Source organism: Danio rerio, chromosome 18 (genome assembly GCF_052040795.2).
Source record: "Danio rerio strain M-AB ecotype USA chromosome 18, GRCz13ab, whole genome shotgun sequence".
Lineage (NCBI taxonomy): Eukaryota > Metazoa > Chordata > Actinopteri > Cypriniformes > Danionidae > Danio > Danio rerio.
Window position 1 is genome coordinate 51,670,312 of NC_141038.1, and position 24,404 is coordinate 51,694,715.

A 24,404-nucleotide genomic window follows, 5' to 3' on the forward strand; every position below is an offset into this window, starting at 1 on the left:
CCTCTTTCAGGCAGACTCGAGTACTGTTCATGGGTGCACACCCGAGTTGAGAAGAGAAGTTCACACTAGCTAAACGTACCGTACTCTGATGTCAAATGAACCTAGGTGCGGACCAAAAGTGCTAGTGTGAAAGCACCCTCAAATGCAATTGAGTAGTGCAGGCCATTGAAATGAATGGGTTTCATAGCGCAGCAATTTCTGCATCCAGTGTGAAAGCTGCTTCAAAACACACAGTGACTACAGCTGGATGGTGCAGCACTGCATAATTGTTTATGTTGGGTTTTGTTTGCTTATATTGTCAGCCGCTTTTCTTTTTGAACTGGAAATTATTAGCAGAATACATCATTTTCGATTGTTGGTGGCTGAAAAGTGGTGCATCCCTAATAATCAGCACCATTGAATGTTCCTAAATTGACGGCACAACCAAATGCTCAACCAATTGTGCCTGCCAAATGTTCAGATATGTTATGTGATCACAAATGCAACCATGAGCAATAAGCTACTGACTGCAGTACACTTACTGGCCACCAGTGTCACTAATAACAAGACTTCCTGAATCGTATACACACAGTCTGGCATGATGCATGCCATGTGTGATTAGAGATCTGCAACAAGATTTTCAGAAAAATAAATGACTTCAATTCAAGTATGCAGTTACCATTTTGGTCAGTGCAGTTTATATTTGGTCATGATTTTTTTTGCCGTTTCATTTGCATCAATACACAACACCTTAGGCCCAAACTCACCTCTGCTAATGCGACCCACACACATGTTGTCAGGCGACACGACTTCCTGTTTGACTGAGAAATAGTCTCCCTGCAGTGGGTTGAGCGGCGCGTCCCGCAGGATGACGTTGGGATACTCGCTCTCGTATTTGAGCGACAGCAGGTCTTCTGAACTGATGGGGTGAAGCGTCTGATAGGACTCTGTGATGAAGCTCGGCTCAGAGTATTCAGACGGAGGGACACACTGAGGATGCTCAATGCCATAGTCTAGAGAGAAAGACGATTAAATAGACATTAAATACAGAAGAGTAATTACATAAAATGAGAGATCAGTTTACTCAGGGTTAGCGTTGTTACTCATATAGTTCAGATATATATGATCGGATGCTTTCTGAACATCTTTATTCTTGTGTTTATTTTGCTTTTGAGAGGAAACAGTGCATCACATACATGATCATAGTACGTTTATATAAAGATCTATACTACAAGTGCAAGATTACTCAAATAAATTTTCCAATCAAAGAACAAATATGAGGCCTCACAGCAAGAAAGGTTGCGATTTCGAGTCCCAGCTGGGTCAGTTGGCATTTCTGTGTGGAGTTTGCATGTTCTGCCAGTGTTGGCGTGGGTTTCCTATGGGTTTCCCCCACAGTCCAAACACATGCACTATAGGTGAATTGAATAAGCTAAATTGGCCATAGTGTATGAGTGTGTGTGTGAATGCGAGAGTGTATGGATGTTTCCAAGTGCTAATTTGCAGCTGCAAGGGCATTCGCTGCCTAAAACATATGCCAGATAAGTTGGCGGTTCATTCCTCTGTGGCAAACCCTGATTAATGAATGAGAACTAATATGAACTTTGCAATGCATCACGTTCTGAATCTTGTGTTATGTGCGATCAAATGCAAACATGAGCAATATGTTACTGACTGCAGTTCACTACATGGCCACCGGTGTCGCTAATAACAAGAGTTTCCGAATCGTATATACAAGAGCTGACGTGATACATTTTCCGAGATTAAATGACTTACATTTAAGCATGCAAGATATATCGGTTACCATATTGGTCAGCACATTACACTTTTTTCTCCTTTATTTATTTACATAATTATGTAGATATCCTTTGCAATTAAACAGTCATGTAAATAGAATTTTCACAACACAAATAATTTACTAACACTAAAAATAAGCAAATATTATTGTACTAATATTAGCAAAAATAAATGCATTTACCATATTGTACATTTGAATTGAGTCAGAGCACAATTTTTTTAGATTTGCTCCATTTATTTTGACAAAATGTCAGAAATTTAATGTTATTATACACACCAAAATACTAATACTAATAATAATAATAATTATTAGTAATAATATTATTATTATTATCAGGATTTAATTAATTATTTAACTTAATTAAATATCAGTCACACCTGTTTCTGCATGGATTAAGTCTGAAGCTGTGTTTCTCATCTTGTGCGTGTTGTGCTGTGTTTTGATGTGTCCTGTCACCCATCACCAAACGTCCCCACTAGTATAGCAATACCAGATTTTTTTTAAAAAAAATTTCAAAATAGCTCAATTCACCCAGAATTAAGTATTTAGAAAATGTAAATGAGGGAGGATGACAGAATATACAGCCTGTCCAGTAAAAAAATCATTACATCTATAGGAAGTCCCCATAAAGATAGCTGTACAAGTGTGTGTATGTGTGTGGTGTAAAGTGTCAGAAATGATGAACAGCTCGTGTTGTACTCCTGAAGATGAGTTTTGATGTTGCAAACGGAGAGAAACTGGCTGGTACACTCACTGAAGAAATATTCGGAGGGATAGCGGGACTCCTGGAAGCTGGAGCTCAGGCTGCTGACGGGGAAGTGCTTCGGGTCTTCTGTGTCAAACAGATACAAGACACTCTTAAAGATCATGCTGATTGATTACAACACACACACAGTCCTCTGATGTGCATGTCAGGTTTTCACACCTCTCCAGCATTCGACATGACAAACCACAGCATGCGCGACTAGAAGATCTACAAGAATATTTACTGTAACGTTTATTTAAGTGTTTGTGAAAATCAGCAGGTTAATGACATTATGTCTATCATATCTGCTAGTATGAGCTGTGTTTAGAGTTCCAGCTAATTTCACTACTATTAATGTGCTACGTTTTAACTTAAGTTGGCTGAATAATAAAACAACTACATTTTAATTATTATTACAATATATACATTTAACGTTTGTAATATATTTATTTAAAATAATATGTTTTTAAGCTATGTTTTTAATAGTCCTTGACAGAAATCTAAATTAATGGTTTATTATATATATATATATATATATATATATATATATATATATATATATATATATATATATATATATATATATATATGGTTATTATATGTATTTTAAACATTTAATTAGTATTAATAATTAATGTTAATCTAATAAAATTTATATTATTTCATCCAATAAACAATATTTAACATTTATTATGACTTTGATTACTGTCACGTAAAAAAAATATAAACTAAAAATGGCAAATTAAACAATTAAATTACTCTAAAAATTAATTTCATTTACAATTATTTTAATTTAATTTGTTTTAATTAAATACATTTTTATTTTCAAATAAATGTACATTTTATTAAATTGTATTTTAATTAAATTTAATCAGCATAAATGTAATTTATCTAATAAAATAATTTAAAGTAATTAAAAGAATTTAAGTGATAATAATTATTATCACTTGGATTACTATCATGTAAAATAAATTAACCACTTACTGAAAATATGGCAAATTTTATATAATTAAATTGAATTTAAAATGTTATAAAATTAGTTTTTATTTTAATTGAATTTAATTAAATTTTAATAATTTTACTTTAATTAATATAAATTAATGTAATAAACTTATTTTACTTTTTTCACTTGGATTACTGTCATATAAAAAAAAATTAACCACTTACTGAAAATAAGGCAAATTAAATTGAATTAAACTAATGCAATTTTAAATAATTTAATTTTTATTTAATTTGTTTCATTTATTTTAATTCAGATTTTATTTTATCATCATTTAAAAATTCAACTAGTATAAATTTAATTTATTTAATAGAGATTATTAAACATTTAAAATTTTACTGGCATCACTTATTTTTTATTTAATTTAATTTAATTTTTATTTTATTTCATTACATTTTATTTTAACTTTAAATTATTATTTTATATCATTTAATTAGATTTTAACATTAATTAAAATTAAATTAAATTAAATTAAATTTAAAATTCCATGTATCTAGCTGGCATGTCAAGATGTTATTTTGGTGGCTGACTGCAGATTACAGTATAAGTGGATTGTACAACATGCATTACATGTACCTTTCTGCAGCATCTCTAAATGCCCCCAGAGGATGTCGCCCACAAAGTCTGGTGCCAGGTCCAGAAATCTCTCCTTGCCGAGCGCACAGAGACTCGCTCCGTCCATACTGAACTTGTGGAAGTCCACGTTCTTCAGACTGAACTCATTCACCGTCCAGGTCAACCATTCCCTCACATGGCCTTCTGTCCACTCACGCGGGTCTGCAGAGACAACACACACAATGTTAAGTAAGTATCACTTAAGTAAATGTAAAGCCATAAAAATAAACCCCCTTTGTAATATACTGTATGTATGCATGTATGCATGTATGTATATATATATATATATATATATATATATATATATATATATATATATATATATATATATATATATATGTATATATGTATATATGTATATATGTATATATGTATATATATATATATATTTATATATATATATATATATTTATATATATATATATATATATATATATATATATATATATATATATATATAATATATATATATATATATATATATATATATATATATATTATATATATATATTTATATATAATATATATTACATATATATTTAATTTATTATGATAATAACATTCATATATTAAATTAATAATAATTCATTTATATTTTAATTAATATTTAACAAAATAAAGATAAAGCTTGTTAAAAATGTAGTATTTTTATTACAATTATTTTAATTATTAATAAAAATGAACGATTGAATGAATGAACAAAAGACATTTCTAAGAAAATGTAGTTTGATTTTCAACTTATACTCTGGCACGTGTGTTTTCCAGCAGATGCCCTTCCTGCCACAAGCCCATATAAATGATGAACAGAATTGGTGACAAAGGCCCTGCTCGAGTCCAACATGAACTGGAAACAAGTCTGACTTATTGCCGGCAATGCGAACCAAACTCCTACTTTGTTCATACAGCCCTTAACAGAGCGCCTCTGACCCCATGCTCCCAGAACACCCTCCATAAAATGCCACAAGGGACACAATCGAATGCCTTCTCCAAGTCCACAAAACACATGTGGACTGGTTGAGCACACTCCCATGAACCTTGGAGCACCCTAGTGAGGGTATAGAGCTGATCCAGTGTACCACGGCCTGGACGAAAACTGCATTGTTCCTCCTGAATCCTAGATCCAAACATGGACCTGATCCTCCTCTCCAGTACCCTGGCATAGACTTTCCCTGGGAGGCTGAGGAGTGTGATCCCCCTATAGTTGGAGCACACCCTCCGGTCCCCCTTCTTAAAAATGGGAACCACCACGCCCAGTTGCCCAGTCCAAAGGTACTGTCCCTGACCTCCATGCGATTATTATAAAGACGTGTCAGCTAAGACAGCCCCACAACATCTAGAGACGTAAGCATTTGCTGCCAATTTAAATGTGACTTTTGTTCCTCTAAGTGTAATTTAATACTAAACATATGTTGTTTATACCGAGAATACTACAAAAAAAAGATTGTTTTATTTAAAATCAGTATGCTGTGTACAACTCTGAGCATCTTTTTTCAAGCACAGTGGAGACATCAGTGCAGTGTGGACGAGGAGTGTTTGCATTTGAGGACGCTGTGTTAAAAGGAGCATGCACTAGTGTAAACAGAGCTTGAAATACACACACACACACACACACACACGCACACGCACACGCACACGCACACGCACACGCACACACACTGAGAGCTGGTGTGCAGGTTTAAAATTACAGCCGTTTCACTTCCTCTTATCAGGGCATTGATTGCCATCAGCTGATGGTTTCCCATGAGCCACCGGACACAGCACTGAAATACTGCATGTGTCAGCCATACACAGACACTATATTAGACTCTGTGGCAGAGCAGACTGACTGGTGTTGCTGTTTCACTATCGCTCACATCAGTTTATAGTTGCTGTAAATATTTTGAAATTGTTTATTAATATAATATATATTTTAATATATTAATATATATTTTATTATATATTTTTATTTTTTTATTTATTCGTTTATTTATTTATTGATTTATTTATTTATTTATTTATTCATTTATTGATTTATTTATTCGTTTATTTATTTATTTATTAGTTTATTTATTTATTTATTTATTTATTTATTTATTTATTTATTTAATTTATTTATTTATTTAGTTATTCGTTTATTTATTTTTTAATTTTTTTATTAATTAATTAATTAATTAATTAATTAATTAATTAATTAATTAATTTATTTATTTATTTATTTATTTATTTATGCCCTCAGTCTGTGTCTACTTTGTCTACAGTGAAATGCAAGCCCTAAGTTTTAGTCTCGGTTTTCGTTTTAGAATCAGTTTAACATGGAAATTCACTATAACGTAGACTCAGTCTGTAAATCCACAAATGCATTGCATCTGGGTTATTTCCAGACAGACTCAGACTTCAGCTTCTCTAGACACATCCATCCTGTGGTCTGCTTGTTTTTTTTTTGGGTAATCATAATTCATAAGCTGTGCTCTTCACAGTGCCATGTGCCCATCATTTACAGGATCTCTTTTTAGATCCTCAGCTTGTGGCATTTCAGAAACAGTCCAGAAAACAGTCCAGGAAAAGACAGCGCTTTCACATGTTTCATCCCTTTCTCTGTTATGCAGATACAAAAATGAGGAGGTCTGAACACTGTTAGTGAGTGTTTGACTTTAAATCAAACATCTGTGGTTGTTTGCTCACCCTGATGCTTTCCAAACCCGTATAATCTGCTTTTGTGTCTCGTGGAAGAAAGAAAATCATAAGGGCTGGGAAGAACATGAGGGCGAGTAAATAATAACAGTGTTATTGTTTATAGGTGGACTGGCCCTTTAAGAGAGAGAGAGAGATACACATATATAGTTGAAGTGTCCCGTTATAATTTTTCCCCAATTTCTGTTTAACGGAAAGATTTCTTTCAGCACATTTCTAAACATAATAGTTTTAATAGCTCATTTCTAATAACTGACTTATTTTATCTTAGCACATAATATTTTATTAGACACTCTTCAAGATACTCGCATTCAGCTTAAATGCCAGTGAAGCGCATTGAAATGAATTGGGAAGGAGAGAGAGAGAGGGGAAGATGGGTGTAGAGTTTTTGAGATGTACTGTAAGTGTTTTATGGTTGGACCTTTGGGGATGGAGAGTCTCTGCTGTTCTCTGGTGAAGCCGCTGAATGTGGCCAGAAGAGCTTGTGACATCATTTCCTTACTTCCCGGAGTCAGAAGAGGAACATCAGCACACTCCAGATCTGGTGGAGGAAACACAAACAAGCATGTCACACGTTTCATCAGCACATCATCTGTTACAGTTCAAAAAGGATGAGATTGCTTTTAAAACTCGATTAAATTAAAAATAATAATAATAATAATAATAATAATTATTATTATTATTATTATTATTATTATTATTATTATTATTATTATTATTATTATTATATAACAATATTATTATTATGTTACATAATAATAATAATAATAATAATAATAATAATAATAATAATAATAATAATAATAATAATAATATATTATTATTATTATTATTATTATTTATTTTCCTTTGGTTAGGCTCCTTTATTAATATCGCGGGTTGCCACAGCGGAATAAACTGCCAACTATTCCAGCATATGTTTTACACAACGCATGCACTTCCAGCTGTAACCCAGTACTGGACAACATCCATACACTCACATTCACACACACTTATACACTTGGGCCAATTCAGTTCATTCAATTCACCTATAGTGCATTTGTTTGGACTGTGGAGGAAACCCAAGTCATTATTATCATCATCATCATATTATTATTATTATTATTATTATTATTATTATTATTATTATTATTATTATTATTATCATCATCATCATCATCATTAAAATTATTAAGACAAAATAACCAAAATACAGTAAAATAAAATATCAAATAAATATAATATAAAATAAACACATAATAAAATATCAAATATTATTTTAAAAATAAATAAGCATGCATAAATCATTTACTCCATCCACCCATTTATAAAACTAATTATTACAGATATTTAATTGACTAATAAAATCAGTTTAAAATCAGTTCACATGTGCAAAATTAAGCATTAGTTATGAAAATATGCATACTACTACTATAAACTATATAAAAATATATCTGCTAAATTACTTCATCCATTCATCCATCTGTGAAAAAAATAACAAGTAAAAAGAATAACAAAAAAAATCCTAAAGTAAAATATAAAATAAGTGAAGCCAAATAAACAAATAAATAAAGCAGAATCAAATAAAAAGATAATTGCATACAAATTAACAAGTAAATTTATTAACAGCAATTCAACCAAAAAAAAAAGGAATAAAAAAAAACAACTAATACAATAAAGCTGCAGTCACACTGGACTTTTCTCCACATAGACTTCCATTCATACACATGAGTCAGATCAGAAACACAAGCTCTTGCAACAAGTTTTAAAGTTTGCTGCGTTGCAAAGTTCAAGCTTGGTGAACTCTGACCTGTGAAATTGCATTAACTGACTGCGTGAAACCAATCGAGCATTAAAACATGACCTCTCTGGACAGAAATTTAAAATATAAACCAATCGTTTGCTTTTTTAAATGTCGAATCATCTTGTTTAGTCCCGCCCCTTTTCGCAGCACCATACTACTGAATTTCGCAAGCTCCAACTCTAGTGTGACCGCGGCATAAGACTTTAAAAAATACAAGTTGTAATAAAATAAAACTGCTAAAATTATTATTATCAATCCAACATGTCAAGATTTACACAGCGTTCCCAAAAATTAGAAGAGATCTAATTTATTTCCACAAAATCCCACTGCAGAGGGATTAAACAAGCCTGTATATACAGCTGTCCAAGTTATTCACCCTCCTGTGATTTTTTTTTATTTTTTCTCAAATGATGTTTAACAGAGCAAGGAATTTTTCCCACAGTTATACAATCACTTGCCTAATTACACTAACTTAGTTAACCTAATTAACCTAGTTAAGCCTTTAAATGTCCCTTTAAGTGTCTTGAAGAATATCTCAAATATTATTTACTGTCATAATTGCAAAGATAAAATAAATCAGTTATTAGAGATGAGTTATTAAAACTATTGTAGTTTGAAATGTGTTGAAAAATCATATTTCTATTAAACAGAAATTATAGAAATAAAAATATACAGGAGGGCTAACAATTCAGACTTTCAGACATCATCTCATACAGAAAGTCAATCATCAACATCTGTTTGCCACAATAAAAAACCCTCCATCATTCAGCAGACCTGCAGCTTATTGAGCCACAAACATACCACACACACCTCCACCCTGACCTTCCCAACCTCCCCAAAACCCTGTCCCGCAGACAGAGGGGTCTCTGTGGCCTCAGGGGGTCAACTGTGAGGGGTCAGAGGTCGCGACACAGGGGTGATGATGTCATATCGCACAGACGCCACAGTGTTGGGCTGTCCGCTTGTGGGCACCAGCAGGACACAGAGAAGCCTTTGAGGAGATAAACAGTGCCCGATGACCAACACTGATCCAATTAGGACTGTCGGGTGGCTGATCCACTGAAAGGAGGACCACAAAAACCCCCCGAGGGGCTGGAGAAGTGAGCAAAACGGCCTTAATGAGATCAAAGATGTACGGTGAGGCGGTGTTAATTTAGCTGATTTCGGATGTTGTTTTACATTCAGACAGATTTTTATTCGTCTTTATTCGTTCCTTCCTTCATTTTCCTTCAGCTTATTCTCTAATTTAGAGGTTGCCACAGCGGAATGAACCGCCAACTGTTCCTCATTACGAACGCTTGCTTTGTCGTTACGAACGCCTGTGTGAGCAGGGCTTATGCTGGGTTCACATCAAATGCGCAATTATGTAATAACATCACAAGAGTAAATTACATACAAAGTTTACACAAACATGAAAATATTAGTGAATTATCGCCGCGCGGCATGAACGCCATGGAATGCGTGATGAGGTTGATTCACGTCAATCATATTTAAAGTGCAATTCCGAAAATTTAATTAAAGATAAAAATCGTGAAAAACATCCCGTGAGTAAAAGAGTGAGTGATGTGGTGCTTCATGTTTGGTGCGCACCCAACATGAAGACTAAACTGACAGAAACATTAGCTGTCATACCGTTTTTTTAATGGCAAGCAGTAATTGAATAATTGCTGACATTGTTCATTTTAAACCCAAAATTGTTTTAGTCTTAGACTATCTACAGAACTGGCTGTCAGTGTTTTAACGTTTAGTAGCTGAAAACATTATCGTTGTCTTAATTGTTTATTTTCCCCAGACAACTTAAATAAACCGTAACATACACCTTTAGCAAAGACCATTTCTTTTTTAATTCACACACAGTGCGCCTTTCAGATCCAACTGCGTTAACAGCGTCAGCCTAACTCTCTATCTATTTTTTTTCTTTTGTTATTAATTCCAGAGGAGAAACTTGCAAATAACACCGTTTTTCTAAGATCTACTTTTAAAAGGAGCACCTCCAGTTCACATTCTGTATAAAGTTTCTCTTCTTGCTTGCTTTTGCCATTGCTTTTCTGTTTAGTTTAGCAAAGGTAGAGTCATTAGCATATTCATACTGGGGAGGAGGCCGGGAGGGGTTTTGCGCTCATGCACGTGCGCTCAGTTTCATGTTAATACGGATGTACAAAGAGAAGATACGTGGGATTCCGCATACGCAGTGTTTCACACATCTGAATTTTTTAGGCCCCGTTTACACTAGTGCGTTTTCGTTTTAAAACGGCGTTTTAGATCAAAAACGATCCGCGTCCACACTAGCGTTTCACTTAGCATTTCTGTGTTGAACAATGAACACGATGGCAAAGAAAGCAAGAGAGGTATTTTGTGGACAGACGACGAGGTCGAGTTGTTACTAAACGTAACAAATGAATAACTGCACAATGGAGCTTAAAACAATAGTGCAAACAACCCTCCCATTTCTGTGTCCTTGTTGTTGTTTACATTGAAGGCTGGTCTGCTGTCTTCCGGTAGCGTTAAAGCCATGTGTTATAGTCATGTGATAGGGAGTTGAAGAATAAGGGAAGGATACGCAATGACACAAAAGCCCCAATCAGGTAGTGAATCTCAGCAGCCCCGCCTCCTATTTCAGATGCCTCCGTTTTCCCCCATCCACACTGAGATGAAGCAGCAGCGAATGAAATGCATAAAAACGGCCTTTCCAGCGTTTCCAAAACGCTACGTTGTCGGCGCTCGAAAACTCTGGCGTAGTGTGGACGGATGGCGTAACCATAGCAAAACTTATGCACTTTCAAACTAAAATGCATTAGTGTAAACGGGGCCTTACTGCATACGCACATATACAGCTTTGCGCGTAGGCAATGTTTCAACGCGTCTTCGTACATGAGGCCACAGCTCCATAAGACCAACATACTGATGCTAACATGTAAATAAAAATATTATTTTAATTTTACTAGACCTTCAAATAAACCAAAACAAACAAAAAAAAAATCAAATGTGTTTAACAGTGAGGGTGATTATTTAAAATTAAAAAAATATGTAAAAAAAAAAAAAAAAAAAAACGTCCCACTTTTCGACTCAAGCTCGATCAATTGTCTACAACCTAAATGAAAAGTCCAGACAGTAAAAAGCGAACGCTTTTATTTTTTTTGCTCCGTCTGCTTTTTCTACTGACACCCAGATGTTCTGGCATCTCCGCGCGGTTTTCAACTGCCAGCCCTGGGCGCCGTATGGGTTTGCGTTCGCTGTTGTCGATCCACATCACGACAAAAAAACCCAGCCAGGAATGCAGAACAGCTGTCCCCATAACCTCCTTCTCCAGATCTGCCATACCCTGGGCGACTCCAACAGGGACGGATCTGCTGTAATACATTATGCAGAGTGGCTAAGTAGAGGAGAACAATGTCGGGCTCTTGTGTGATTCGATTAGAGCTGCTCTCCATTTTCAGTGTTTAATTGCGCATTAGAGCCAGCTGGACGTCAGACGCTTCATTCACTGACCATTTTCACATTAGGAGATACCAAACTGCCAAAAAGAGCCTAAAAATAGTCTTGTAAAGTGCAAATGTACTTTTTGTTACGTATTAAAGGAAGCATGTTTTGTTTGGATAAAATGCAACACATCGGCTTAACAAATTGCAGGGAGGTTTTAGCATTAGTGACACATGCAAAATGTCTTGTTGGGAGTAAAAAAAAAGCAGCATGGTGAATTAAAAAGGTTATGTTTCACTTGTTTTTTTAGTCTTACCTGTATTGGACTTTGTGTGGTCGCTTTTAAATGTGCTTCATACATAAACTGAACTGAAATTTAGGTTTAGATTCCATTATAAAAAGCCAATTGACATCTCCTACAACTGTGTATTAAATCAGGTTTGAGGTTATTTGAACTAAACAAGACGACAAAAACATTTAAAATGTTTGCAATCACATCCGAGACAAAACCATAGTCCGCCATTTTAACCGCCGTGATCTTCATCAACAGATCTCATTCGCTTTTAATGCATTCTGGGAAATGTAATTATCATTCATAGTCATCAAACAATCTCATACTACTGAAATAAACTGCAAACGCACTATGCCCTCTCAAATTCCACTGGAAATCCAGGTTCACTCTCCTGATTCATCCAAATAAAAGATCCAATGTTCAAATGTACACTTCATTTCAAATATTAAGGATAATAGTTCATCAAATGTTTATCACCAGGGCCTGAAACTGCCACAAATCTACATTATGTAATACTTTATTTGATTTAAAATCATTAAAAATATAGTTTGTTTGCTTGTTATAAACATTTAACAAAGTCAATAATTAAGTGTAATATTTAAATAAACTGAATTGAATATACTACTGCTACTACTACTACTACTACTAATAATAATAATAATAAAAATAATAACAATAAAACAACAATAATAACAACAACAAATAAAAATGTAATAATAATAATAATAATAATAATAATAATAATAACAAAATAACAATAATAACAACAACAAATAAAAATGTAATAATAATAATAATAATAATAAAAAATAATAATAATAATAATAACCATAAAATAACAATAATAACAACAACAAATAAAAAAGTAATAATAATAATAATAATAATAAAAATAATAACAATAAAATAACAATAATAACAACAACAAATAAAAATGTAATAGTAATAATAATAATAATAATAATAGTAATAATAATAAGAATAATAACAATAAAATAACAGTAATAACAACAACACCAAGAAAAATGTAATAATAATATTAACAACAACAGCAACAACAACAATTGTTTTTCGTATTATTAATAATATTATTATTAATATTATTATTGTTATTACTCTTCTCATCGTTGTCGTTATTATTATAACTGTTATCATCAATTTATTTGTTTCATTTCTGTTCGGCTTGTTCCCTTTATTAATCAGGGGTTGCCACAGCGGAATGAACCGCCAACTTATCTAGCATATGTTTTACACAGCGGATGCTCTTCCAGCTGCAACCCATCACTGGGAAACACCCATACACACTCAATCCCACATGCACTACGGCCAATTTAACTTACCCAACTTGCATATACCGGAGGTCTTGTGAGGAAAACCAGAGCACTCGGAGGAAACCCACGCCAACATGGGGGGAACATGCAAACTCCTTACAGAAATGCCAACTGACCCAGCCGAGGCTACAACCAGCGACCTTTATGCAGCGAGGCGATTGTGCTACCCACTGTGCCACCGTGTCGCCCCACTGTTATTATGATTATTATTATTATTATTATTACTATTATTGTTTTTTTTATTAACGATTTATTTAATTATATTTTAATTAAATTATTAATAATAATTATATATTTATAATATATTATCATTTTTAATTACAATTTTTTTCCAGGCAACTGATAATAAGTTGAATAAAACATTTTAATTCTAATACTACACCAACACTTTACAATTATGTTTTTGTTTTGTTTTTGGTTGAGACCGATTTATAATTCAGGTCAGTACTTGCACTCAAACAAAGATGAATCTCCTTGAATACCTTTATTTTTTTACCAATTAAAGATAAGTGTAGCTTAACTACATTTAACAGTGCTTAACTTTAAAGCCGCTTTCCACACAGCATCACACGCCACTTAACCAATCCCATGTTCTTCTGTGAAGCAAACGAATCATTAACTCGGCAGGTAAAGTTCAGTGAAATGAACTGGAATGGATCCATTTCCATTGGGAGTAACTAAACATCGAGTCTATGATAGTTTAGTAGGCCCTGCAGATCTGGAGCTTGAGCCAAAACCCGTCAGGTATTACAGCAACAGCGCAGGTGTGCACTGGGTAGTGTTGGTCAGCATCAGCCCTGTGCGTTAGTCAGGGGGCTGTGAAATTGCGATTATGATGCTCTGGTGGTCTCATGGAGTCGGGTGTGTAGGGGAGGGGTCCGGATGATTCACTTATCTGTAATGCGAGAGCATCCGAGACATGAATGGAGTCCCTGAGGCAATGACATCAGCATTGGCATGACCGAAGAACCCAGCCCATTCAGTGTTTTCCCAGTGTACGTTCAGAGATTTGCACACATCCACAGCCTTCCAGATCACACATGGATGACGGTGTTAATGGTCCGTTCTAAAATTAGACGAGCTTCAAAGAATGAGTGTGTGTCTGCGTTTATGTGTGTGTGTAGGGTCTGTCTTAAGTGCGTGAGAGACAGCGAGTGGGCGTGTAATAAAAGCCAAATAGCTCATTTGTGTCCCTCAATAGTCTGGACGGTATTTAAGCTTCTCAATGCTTTTTTTGTGCTTGGTGTATTTGTGTCTGTATGTCAAATTAGCATATCTTACCGCACAAGCATTTCCTTTTTTTCTCTCTTATTCTCTTTCAATTCAGAGTTGCACATGAAACTGAGGTCCAGTGTTGCATACAATGTGGAGTTCACCAGCAGAAAGTTGTGCCCTTTGAACACTGGGTCTCAGCAGGGTGCCAGGGTGGCCCATAAAACACCTTCAGTACTTTATCTCTAGCTCTATCTTTCTCTGTGACAGGGGGACTGTTAAACCTGGCCCGCATGAAGCGGGGCTATTCAGGCGGCAGGTCCATGCTGAACAAGGCACGGTCAAGGGTGGGGGATCCAGTGAGAGAAATGCTTGTTCTGCCCACTGTTTAGATTTCCATCTGAAAGCATGCAGACCGGGCCGGGCTGAGACAGGAATAGCAGCGGCCCACGACTGAGCTCCCAAAAGGCGGTGCGGAGCTTGTCCACCCTGCCGAGGTCACGCGCCGGGGGCTTTCCCGCCCTGAAACACTGTGGCTATTCTTAGAGACCCGGCCATTGGGTGCCCTGGGTTCACTAGATGGTCTCTCGCACATACTCTTGGGTTCAAATCACAATGACTGACATGAACTACTTTAAATTGGGCATTCCTCAATGGGCACTAGTAACATGCTCAGTCTTGTAGGGTTGAAATTAGGCATGGGACGATAACCGTTTTCAGGGTATACAGTGGTTTGGAAAAGTCAAGGTTTTAAAAACCGCCAAAATGTTCTCAATTAAAGTTCCTATGGTATGTGTAAGATCTTTATTTACATTTTTTTAGGACACCAGTATCTCCAGCAGAAAAGATATCCAAAGATCCTGTTTTAAATTGTACAGAAATCAGTGTTTTTGAAAATAATGAAGACAGCAGAAGTCAATGATTTGTTTTTACTATTTCGCCAGACATTTTTACTGCTCCAAAATATTTTAAATGTTTCACAAAATAAAATATATTGCGTTCAAAATATAAATTTTTTACCCAGACTTTTACAAATAATCTAATTTAGAGCAGAAACCGTGATATCTTTATCCAAGGTTATCATACTGTCAGGATCTTATTCACTTTGATCTGCTTCAGAACAAGGGCTGGGCGGTATGTCGAGTTCTGGGGATATTTCGATATGATTCCCCAATGCAATGCGGGATTTTCCAATATCGTTCATATAGATATGGTTTGAGGCCACATGTACACATTCTGCCCGAAACAGACCACTCCAAGGTAGCACGCGAGCTCCACTTGCACAAATGTGCGCATGCGCAAATGAATGATTCACATACAACAGATTTGTTCAAAATAACGTAATCGCTTAAGAACGACCCATCACCAACGCGACACGGAGGAACATGCAGTGCCGGTGTTGTATCGAAATTTGACACCCCGGACAAATCTCACTCCCCCTATCGCGCGCACGCACGTCACACAGTGCCTGCAGCGGTCACAGCGGTTTATTAGAAACCTTTTATCGATCAATTCTCCCGCAATTGACAGCAAGAATGAACATAGAAGCCTTGTCAAATTGACAAGCAGCACCTGAATGTGTTCGAAAGAATTAAAAACGGCAAAATGGGACGAATTTATACCACATTTCGAAAGTGAAACCACCTCACATTCACTGATTACAAGTTCAGTATTTATCCCACGACGGTCTCTTCTTCACATTTACGTTATAACACATTTAGCTCAGTGTTCTGCTCTGTTATAATGACTGTGTACATTTACTATTGACGTCAGAATTATTAGCCCCCGTTCATTATTTCCCCCAGTTTCTGTTTAACGGAAAGCAGATTTTTCAACACATTTCTAAACATAACAGTTTTAATAACTTATTTCTAATAATTGATTTATTTTATCGTTGCCATGATGACCGTAAATAATATTTGACTAGTTATTCTTTAAATCACTTCTATACAGCTTAAAGTGACATTTAAAGGCTTAACTAGGTTAATTATGTATATTATTGTATAATATTGTATGTTATTGTAATGGCTTAAAGGGGCTTATAATATCGACCTTAAAATGATTTTTAAACATTTTATAAAGTACTTTTATTCTAGCCGAAATAAAACAAATAACTTTCTCCAGAAGAAAAAAATATCATCAGACAAACTGTAAAAATGTCCTTGCTCAGTTAAACATCATTTGGGAAATGTAAAAAAAAAAAAAAAAAATAATAATAATAATAATAATAATGATAAATATCAAAGGGGAGCTAATTCTGACCTCAACTGTATACGCTTAACCAGCATTTCATCACAGTACCCAGTAGTCTTTTTGTTTTAATCTCCTTATTTAATATTTAGTAAAGCAAGTGTAGTCAAAACAAAACAAAAAGTGTAGGATTTTTTACATGGAGTGAAAGACTTCTCTTTAGATATCTTCAATATGTGCACTGTTTAATATTTGTGCACAATACATGCATGTAAATGTGTAACTAAAAACATATACAGTACAGCTGATTTAATTGTAGTTGTAAATCACACAACTGTGGTATACCGGATTACGTATAACAAAACTGTAATTGTGACAAAATACTGTGCATGTCATAATTAAACTCAAAGTGGTTCTTTTCTATCCTACAAAACTTTTTGCTGTGTTACTATTACAAGTGTGTTCCTTTTTTTTTGACGTAGCCATGTTTTCTTTGGCTTTTGTTTACTTTATTTTAAACAGCACAGTAATGCGGTGTATAGTTTTAAGCAGGTGAAAAACCTGTACTGTATTTTATTTATCAAAGATTTTGTGCAGCTGTTTATTTTTAAACAGGAAGGGGAAACCTCTGTGTATGAATTATATTTTGCTCAAAAATTGTTTAATGAAGTTTTAATAAAGTCTTTAACTCTCAAGTAACCAGTCATGGGAGAATACCGGATATATATCGCATACCGTCATTCCTCCTAAAAATACTGACATGTTTTTTGGTTTTTTTTGCCCATATCATCCAGCCCTATTCAGAACTACAGCATATCTCTCTGATCATAACCATCCCTAACTGTTGTGCTGCCTCTCATCACATGCACAGCAGTGCTACGATGCATACTGCAAAGTAAAAGCAGAGGCGTTTTGCAGTATGCAAATTGAAACGGGTGAATACCTCTATAAGACCATGAGTGCACTAGGATCTGTGAATCATACTGTTTAGACTTCTGAACAAACAAATGATGATCCTGACAAACAGTTTACTCTTTCGGCGACGTTCTTCCTAGAAACCTCTAATAACCTTGTCTAAGTGTACCTGAAATTGCAGCACTTCAAGACTTGGGGGAGAAAAAAAGACATGTTTCCAATGCTTGATATAAACATGTCCAAAAGCATTTCTGATCAAAGCAAATTCATACATGAGTAGTCAGTCATGCCTGAGTTCGGTTTATGAGCGAGCAGCTTTCAGGATTGGGGGAACGAAGGAAGGAAAGCTCTGCATGCAATTAGCAAGCTAATGGCTAATGGTTTCTGCTATTGTGGAACGAGCCGATGGCCAACAGATGCATTCTCGGTAAATGAATTCCCCACAGACCGCATTGTTTTTATGTATCGCACCACACATTCCTGCCTTGTTTTATAATCGCTAATGTGGACGGGATTTTTTTGGTGAGTTTGTTCTGTATTTGTGACCTAAAAACCAACGTGCCTTTGAGTTCAGTTCTAAATGGACCAATTACACAATTAACTGTATGCAGAGAAAACTACCACAGATGTAGCAACGAAAAAAAGAGTTCACGAGCCCAAAATAGATGAATGGAAGGCTGGAGGAGAAGATGCAACTGTTTGGAAATGCACAACGAATTGCAGAGCACAATAGTGTGCTAACACAACATCAAAGTGACTAAAGAGTGGCATCTTTTTTTTGTGAAATTATCTAGCGTGACAAATGTCAACATCAGAGAAAAGTGTCAACATGCAGAAGCTGCGTAAAATAGAGTAACATGCCAAATTAAGACTCGATAGTTCCGGAGCAAGAAATGCTAAACTCTGCTGCTATTTTGGGATTTCCGCCTGGATTTTGCCTACTCAAATTTAAAAGCTTCCCAAATCCACATGCAGAGGTGTAAAAGCAAAAATTTGGTATCATTTTAAAGAAAACCCTTTGAATTTTCATAAAACACTACTGAAAGTGTTTAAAATATCTGTATATGTCGTCTGTGTCATAATAAACACCTAAAAAAGAGGCACTTTTTGCATTTTTTTTTTATAAACTCAAATTTGAAAGTGTACCTTTTAGGTTCTGTGTGGTCTAGTGTGCTGTAATTAATGTTGGTGGTTCCTGCACATGTCTGTAATCATAGGAAAAAAGAAACATGTCTCTACCATAATCTATGCAGAAGTTATTGTATTCCAACTGATGAGAGGTGCTGTACAAGCCACAGGGAGCGATCATTGTTTACATATTTCACTATTCTTTTGTTTGATCAAACATAATTCACTGTGTTTGGAGCACGTCAGACATATAAAAGGATTACTTATGCACATCAGCTCAAAAACAGAGGAGAATGGCCCTGAAGCGCACAGCATAAGGTAAGAGATGACAGCTGTCTGTGCTATCTGGGGCTGCTTATTGATCATAAATGTATTGTTTTCACTTCTGCGCCATGGAAACACCACAATTCATTCGGCAACTGTTTGATATGTGAATATAATTCAGTAAAAAGAATGCTAGAACCGTATAAGCACCGGCAAGAGCTTTCATTTGAGCTATAACTTGTACATGTGTCATATGAAAAATATGAAAAATATGAAAATGAACCAATGTTCAGTACCCAGCTCGGGTATCCAAAACACTGTGTATTTAAGTGTAAATAACTTTTGTACAGTAGAATAAAAACCAAAGCGATGCATATGTGCATACAATATAGATTCTACACTTTCAAACGGCACCACTTACGGGGGTCTGGTGCAAAGCTAGTTCTTTAAATCTTAAAGTGAAAGTCAATGACGTCACAGACCCTTTACAAAAGTCAGACTAACCCTGTGCTGTGGTTTTATGAGAAAAGGGTGAGTTGCTGAATCCCGCCATGCTCAGCTGGTGTGAGCGAACAATGTCAAACACTAGTCTTCATTATGACCGCCATTAGGATCTGATCCAGACACCTACACAAATCGCCTTTAACTGCTCTCGCCCCTAAATTCGCCCGAGCAGAGCCTCTCTGTCAGAAATATGTAGATAGCGGGGAGAAAGCTGAAGGAGAAAGAGTCCCAGCTGTGGCGGCTCTTGTGACTGCCAAGGATCATGTGCCTTTTATTCAGCTGTACATCAAGTAGCACTCACAAACCGAGAGAGACCAGAAACAGCCAAACACCTGGACCTCGGAGAAAAGCTCACAATCCCACATGCAACTGAACTGCTAGCCAGAAGCGCTCCGTCAATATGCCTCTAAGGTAGGAAATGTTCAAAGAGGTGAGACAAAAGTAGGATAATTGCAAAACCAGCTTGGAGTACTGAGCCTTAAAACAGGTGACTTGGTGAAAGCGCATACACCGATGGGAATCTGGGAACAGGTTTTCCTCTGCCTCCCTGAGTTGAGACCGAACCAGTGAGGATGCTCCTCTGATCTTAAAACCAGATTTGATGCTGTCCTCTGTTGTACACATCTGCAAAACAGCCACAATGATAAAGCAAGAGTGGCACAGAAAGACAGGCACCAGTCCGGCTGACTTACTCACCTCAAGGGCCTCCCACCACCCAGGAGGTGGTCTGAAGCCTTCCAGAAATCTTTGGAGGGACTGGGAAGGCCTAATGTCTTATGGGAGGAGGGGTGGGTGTTGGAGTCAGCTCGGCAGGGGCTGTGACTCAGTAATTAGCTTGTAGCACGCGGCTGGGATGAGAAGACAGCACTAGGCAGACGCCACATCAGGGGCCATGAGACGAGAACCCATGTGGCCCACAGACGGTAGAGAGACAAATGCAATGAGGGGAAAAAAAGAGAGAGACATGGAACACAGGGGAGAAAATGGGTGCTGTAAAACGATGGAAAAAAAAATACACCATGGTTGTTATTTCTTCCCCGCTCTGGGACACGCTGTGTCTTTTGCTTTTGTTTTGGTCTTTTGAAGTTCAGAGAAGCAGGGCCAGAGATAACTGTTGAGAAGACTCAAAATACAACACAGCGAAGTGGGTCAGGATGGCTTTCACAAGCACGCTACAATCAAGACGCCTCTGACGTATCGTTCAGACATTCTGACGCACGTAACGATTTGGAAAGAGTTTGTTTGTGCCATCACCTTGTGCCAATAACTTGAACGAATAAAAGCCAGGACCTCCCTTCACCCTTTGATGACTAGGATTTAAAGGCAACAATAAAAATGTGTGTTCGCCAGAAAGAATTTCTGACCGGGGGAGTCATTTCACAAGTGGACATTCTGTGGAGGGTTAGTCATTCAGAAACAGTACGCAAGACGCTCTGAGCTAACAGTGTTTCATCTTAGCCTCAAGGTCTAAGTCTGATGAATCAATTCCGAGTGTCAAATATTAACTCGATCGCCTCTAACATGCGTTATATTAGTCAAATCTTTCCAACATGACTGCTACACTGTTCAACAAACTATAAAAATTACATTGCGTCTGAGTCATATGTTTGGCTGCATCAGAGACCCACATCAGACCAACCTTGATTGCCCAGGTCTGTGTTTGCACAGCTGTTAGGCAAGCAAGGCATGCTTAGGCCTGGCAAAAAAGTGCAAAGTGGATGACATTACAGATGAAACCCATCAGTTATGCAACTCGGGAATTCAGGCCGTATTCAAAGTCTCAAAAGGTTGTGAAGAAGACTACCTGCTTGAATTATTATCTCTTCAAACATACCTGATAATGCTTAGATATCACTTTCGCAGTATGTGGGTTATCTAAAGTAAGGGTGTGCGAGCGGGGGGTTGCAAGACAAGAAAGTGTAAAGTCTTAATAGGATAAAAGCAGGCAATAGGAAGCCCACCCAATCCTCAGACATTCCTGTCACTCACTGAACCCAGAGATGGACATGGGGCTGGAGTAAAAAAATAAAAGGAGAAAACGAGAGATCCTCATCAAGGGTTGTTTCTCTAGGCCAAAATGAGTGGGCGGTGACCTCTGGCTGTCTCTCATGTTGTTGCTGACTCATTTTACTGTGCTAAGTAGTCTTTGGGCAAAGATGAAAGGAGTGACCCCGTTGTCAAGCTTTCTGACTACGCCCCTTACAAAGCGGAGCTCTCGAAAGATGCTGAAGTCTTCTAGAACTGCAAGAGTGCCTGGGTAGTTGCAGCACTGACCATTTTAGTAACAGATGTTACACGGTTTTATCTTTGACCATAAGCTTAGTCTAACGTCTGCACCGCACCACAATACAGGATTCATACACTCTCAGAAATAAAGATACGTGAGCTGTCACTGGGGTGGTACCTTTTCGAAAGGTACAAATTTTTACCTAAAAAGGTAAAAATTTACCTGTAATTTAAGGTAATTTAGGTAATTTACCGTAATTAAGGTAATTTACCGGTATCACTGTGTGAAAAGGGGTTAATATGGTATTAACCCCTTTTCACACAGTGATACTGGTAAATATCCGGAAAAATTCCGGAATGACTTTACCGGTATATTCAAAAAAGCGCTGTTCACACAGGTGAGGACGTTACGGAATTTTTCCGGAAAGAGCATTCACACATCCATCGCAAAATGCGGGTAAATTCTGACATCATTAACCAGAAATGAGCTCTAAACGGCTGCGCTTGTGTTTGTAAACATTTGACTACATCACAAACTCTTCGGATGGATCAGTATTGAGTACAACTCCAATGAAAACACATAGAGGAACACTTTCGCATGTCGAGATGTTCATGATATGTGTGTGTGCTGGTGCTATGGGCGCTCACGGGCACACGCAAAGCTTGAAGGTAAACAAACAACGGCTTATCATAAACATTTTATCGATGATTATTTACACAGTTAGCATTAAGAAGGAACATAGAAACGTTATCTGGCTAACATCTAGCAGCTAAAGGTGTCTGGAAAAAAATATTCAAAGGCTTTTATTCTCATAAACCGCGCGCACGTGAATGCGTCTGACTGTTCTGATTGGCTAAAGTAGTTGTCTCACGTCAGCACGTTCTAGATGTGGATGCGCTCTTTCCGGCAATCTTCCTTCTGCGTTCACACAGCGCAGCATTCCGGCAAATTACCGGTAATGTTACAACTTCTCTTTCCGGAAAATAGCCAGAACGAATTTACCGGTATTTTCAAAAAGGGCCTGTTCACACATACAACCTTTCCGGAAAATTGTCGGTAATTTTCTGAAAAGGTCTGTATGTGTGAAAGGGGCTACTGATACCTCAATCAGTACCTAAAAAGTACAAAAGTGTTCCTCTTAAAATTTTTAGGTACTAATATATACTTTTGAGGTGCCAACATAGACCCTTCAAGTACAAATTTTTGAAAGGTACCACCCCAGTGACAGCTCGTGTACCTTTATTTCTGAGAGTGTACTTGTGAATGGCTCCTTAGCAAATCTTTTTCACATAAACACTTCTCGCTATGGATTGTTTTGTGCCAACTCTACATGTAATCTTATTTTAGCAATTCCATTAATGAATGTAAGTGTGTTTATCGAGGCCGTCCTGCTCTTGTGTAGATCCCATTGTCTCTCTGTGCACTACATGTCTCCAGGGTAAATCAGATAATCTCGACTGAACTCTAAACAACTTTTGTGTGACTCTTGATTGAATTCAACCATTCATCACTTTTGTATAAACAGAGTCAAAACGCAAATGGGGGGGAGGGGGGAAGACTTGCTTGTGTTTGTACTGGTCGTTGTCTTCAAGACACAGCTCGCTTGTCTTGATTTAAGACCCAATACAAACCGGTATCAGGTGCTTAATGTCTACAACCTCCCTGCATTAATGACGCGCTCACGCTAGAAGCTATCATTTGCGCCAGAGCTTTACTCTCCAACAGGCACTTTGTGCTGAGGTGTAACATCTTGCATTTATTTCTTAAAATGTATAAACTTATTGCACATCATATTTTATAATGATCGTTATTGATTATAAAAAAGATATTCAGCAATATGCTTCGTGTCTTCAAGGAAAATAAAAGGAGGCAGTAATGTTATAGGCTCCCTTTTGTTATGCATACAGTAAAGATGATGCTCATATAAATATGTAGCAACACGACGCCTCAACATTTTTGATGCCTGTTTAGCCAATATTAAAATAGGAATCCTTATATCATGTTTTCATTTTATTGTTAAGAAAAAACAGGATAGTCAGGGTAGGGCTGGGCGATTTAGCAAAAAAAAAATCTAGATTTTTTATAAAGTTTGACCGATTCACGATTTCGATTTCGATTTTTTTTTTATTATGTCACTAGTCCTCTCAAAACATTACAACAACATGACTAAAGTAACATTCTCTTTAAAAGTAACTTGAAAAACCATCTGGTTAAGGAACATTGTATTTTTAATGGCCACGTCATACAAAAATCGGTCAAGGTGTAAATAAATGTAAAACAAATTCACGAGTTATATAGCATTGCTGAAGATTTGAATAAGAAATATTTGTG

The 24,404-nt window shown here is 36.3% G+C and overlaps 1 protein-coding gene across 8 annotated transcripts in view; it reads right to left on the reverse strand.

Annotated features, from left to right (window-relative positions):
* ets1 (ETS proto-oncogene 1, transcription factor) overlaps positions 1–24,404 on the reverse strand; it is a 91,519-nt gene that overhangs the window by 18,182 nt on the left and 48,933 nt on the right. For 4 of the 8 annotated variants that reach the window (NM_001442499.1, NM_001017558.3, XM_087291474.1 and 1 more), the window contains 4 exon segments: positions 747–992; positions 2,532–2,609; positions 4,099–4,299; positions 7,229–7,348. In NM_001442499.1, the coding sequence (NP_001429428.1) occupies positions 747–992; positions 2,532–2,609; positions 4,099–4,299; positions 7,229–7,348 (645 nt within the window). 8 annotated transcript variants of the gene reach the window in all.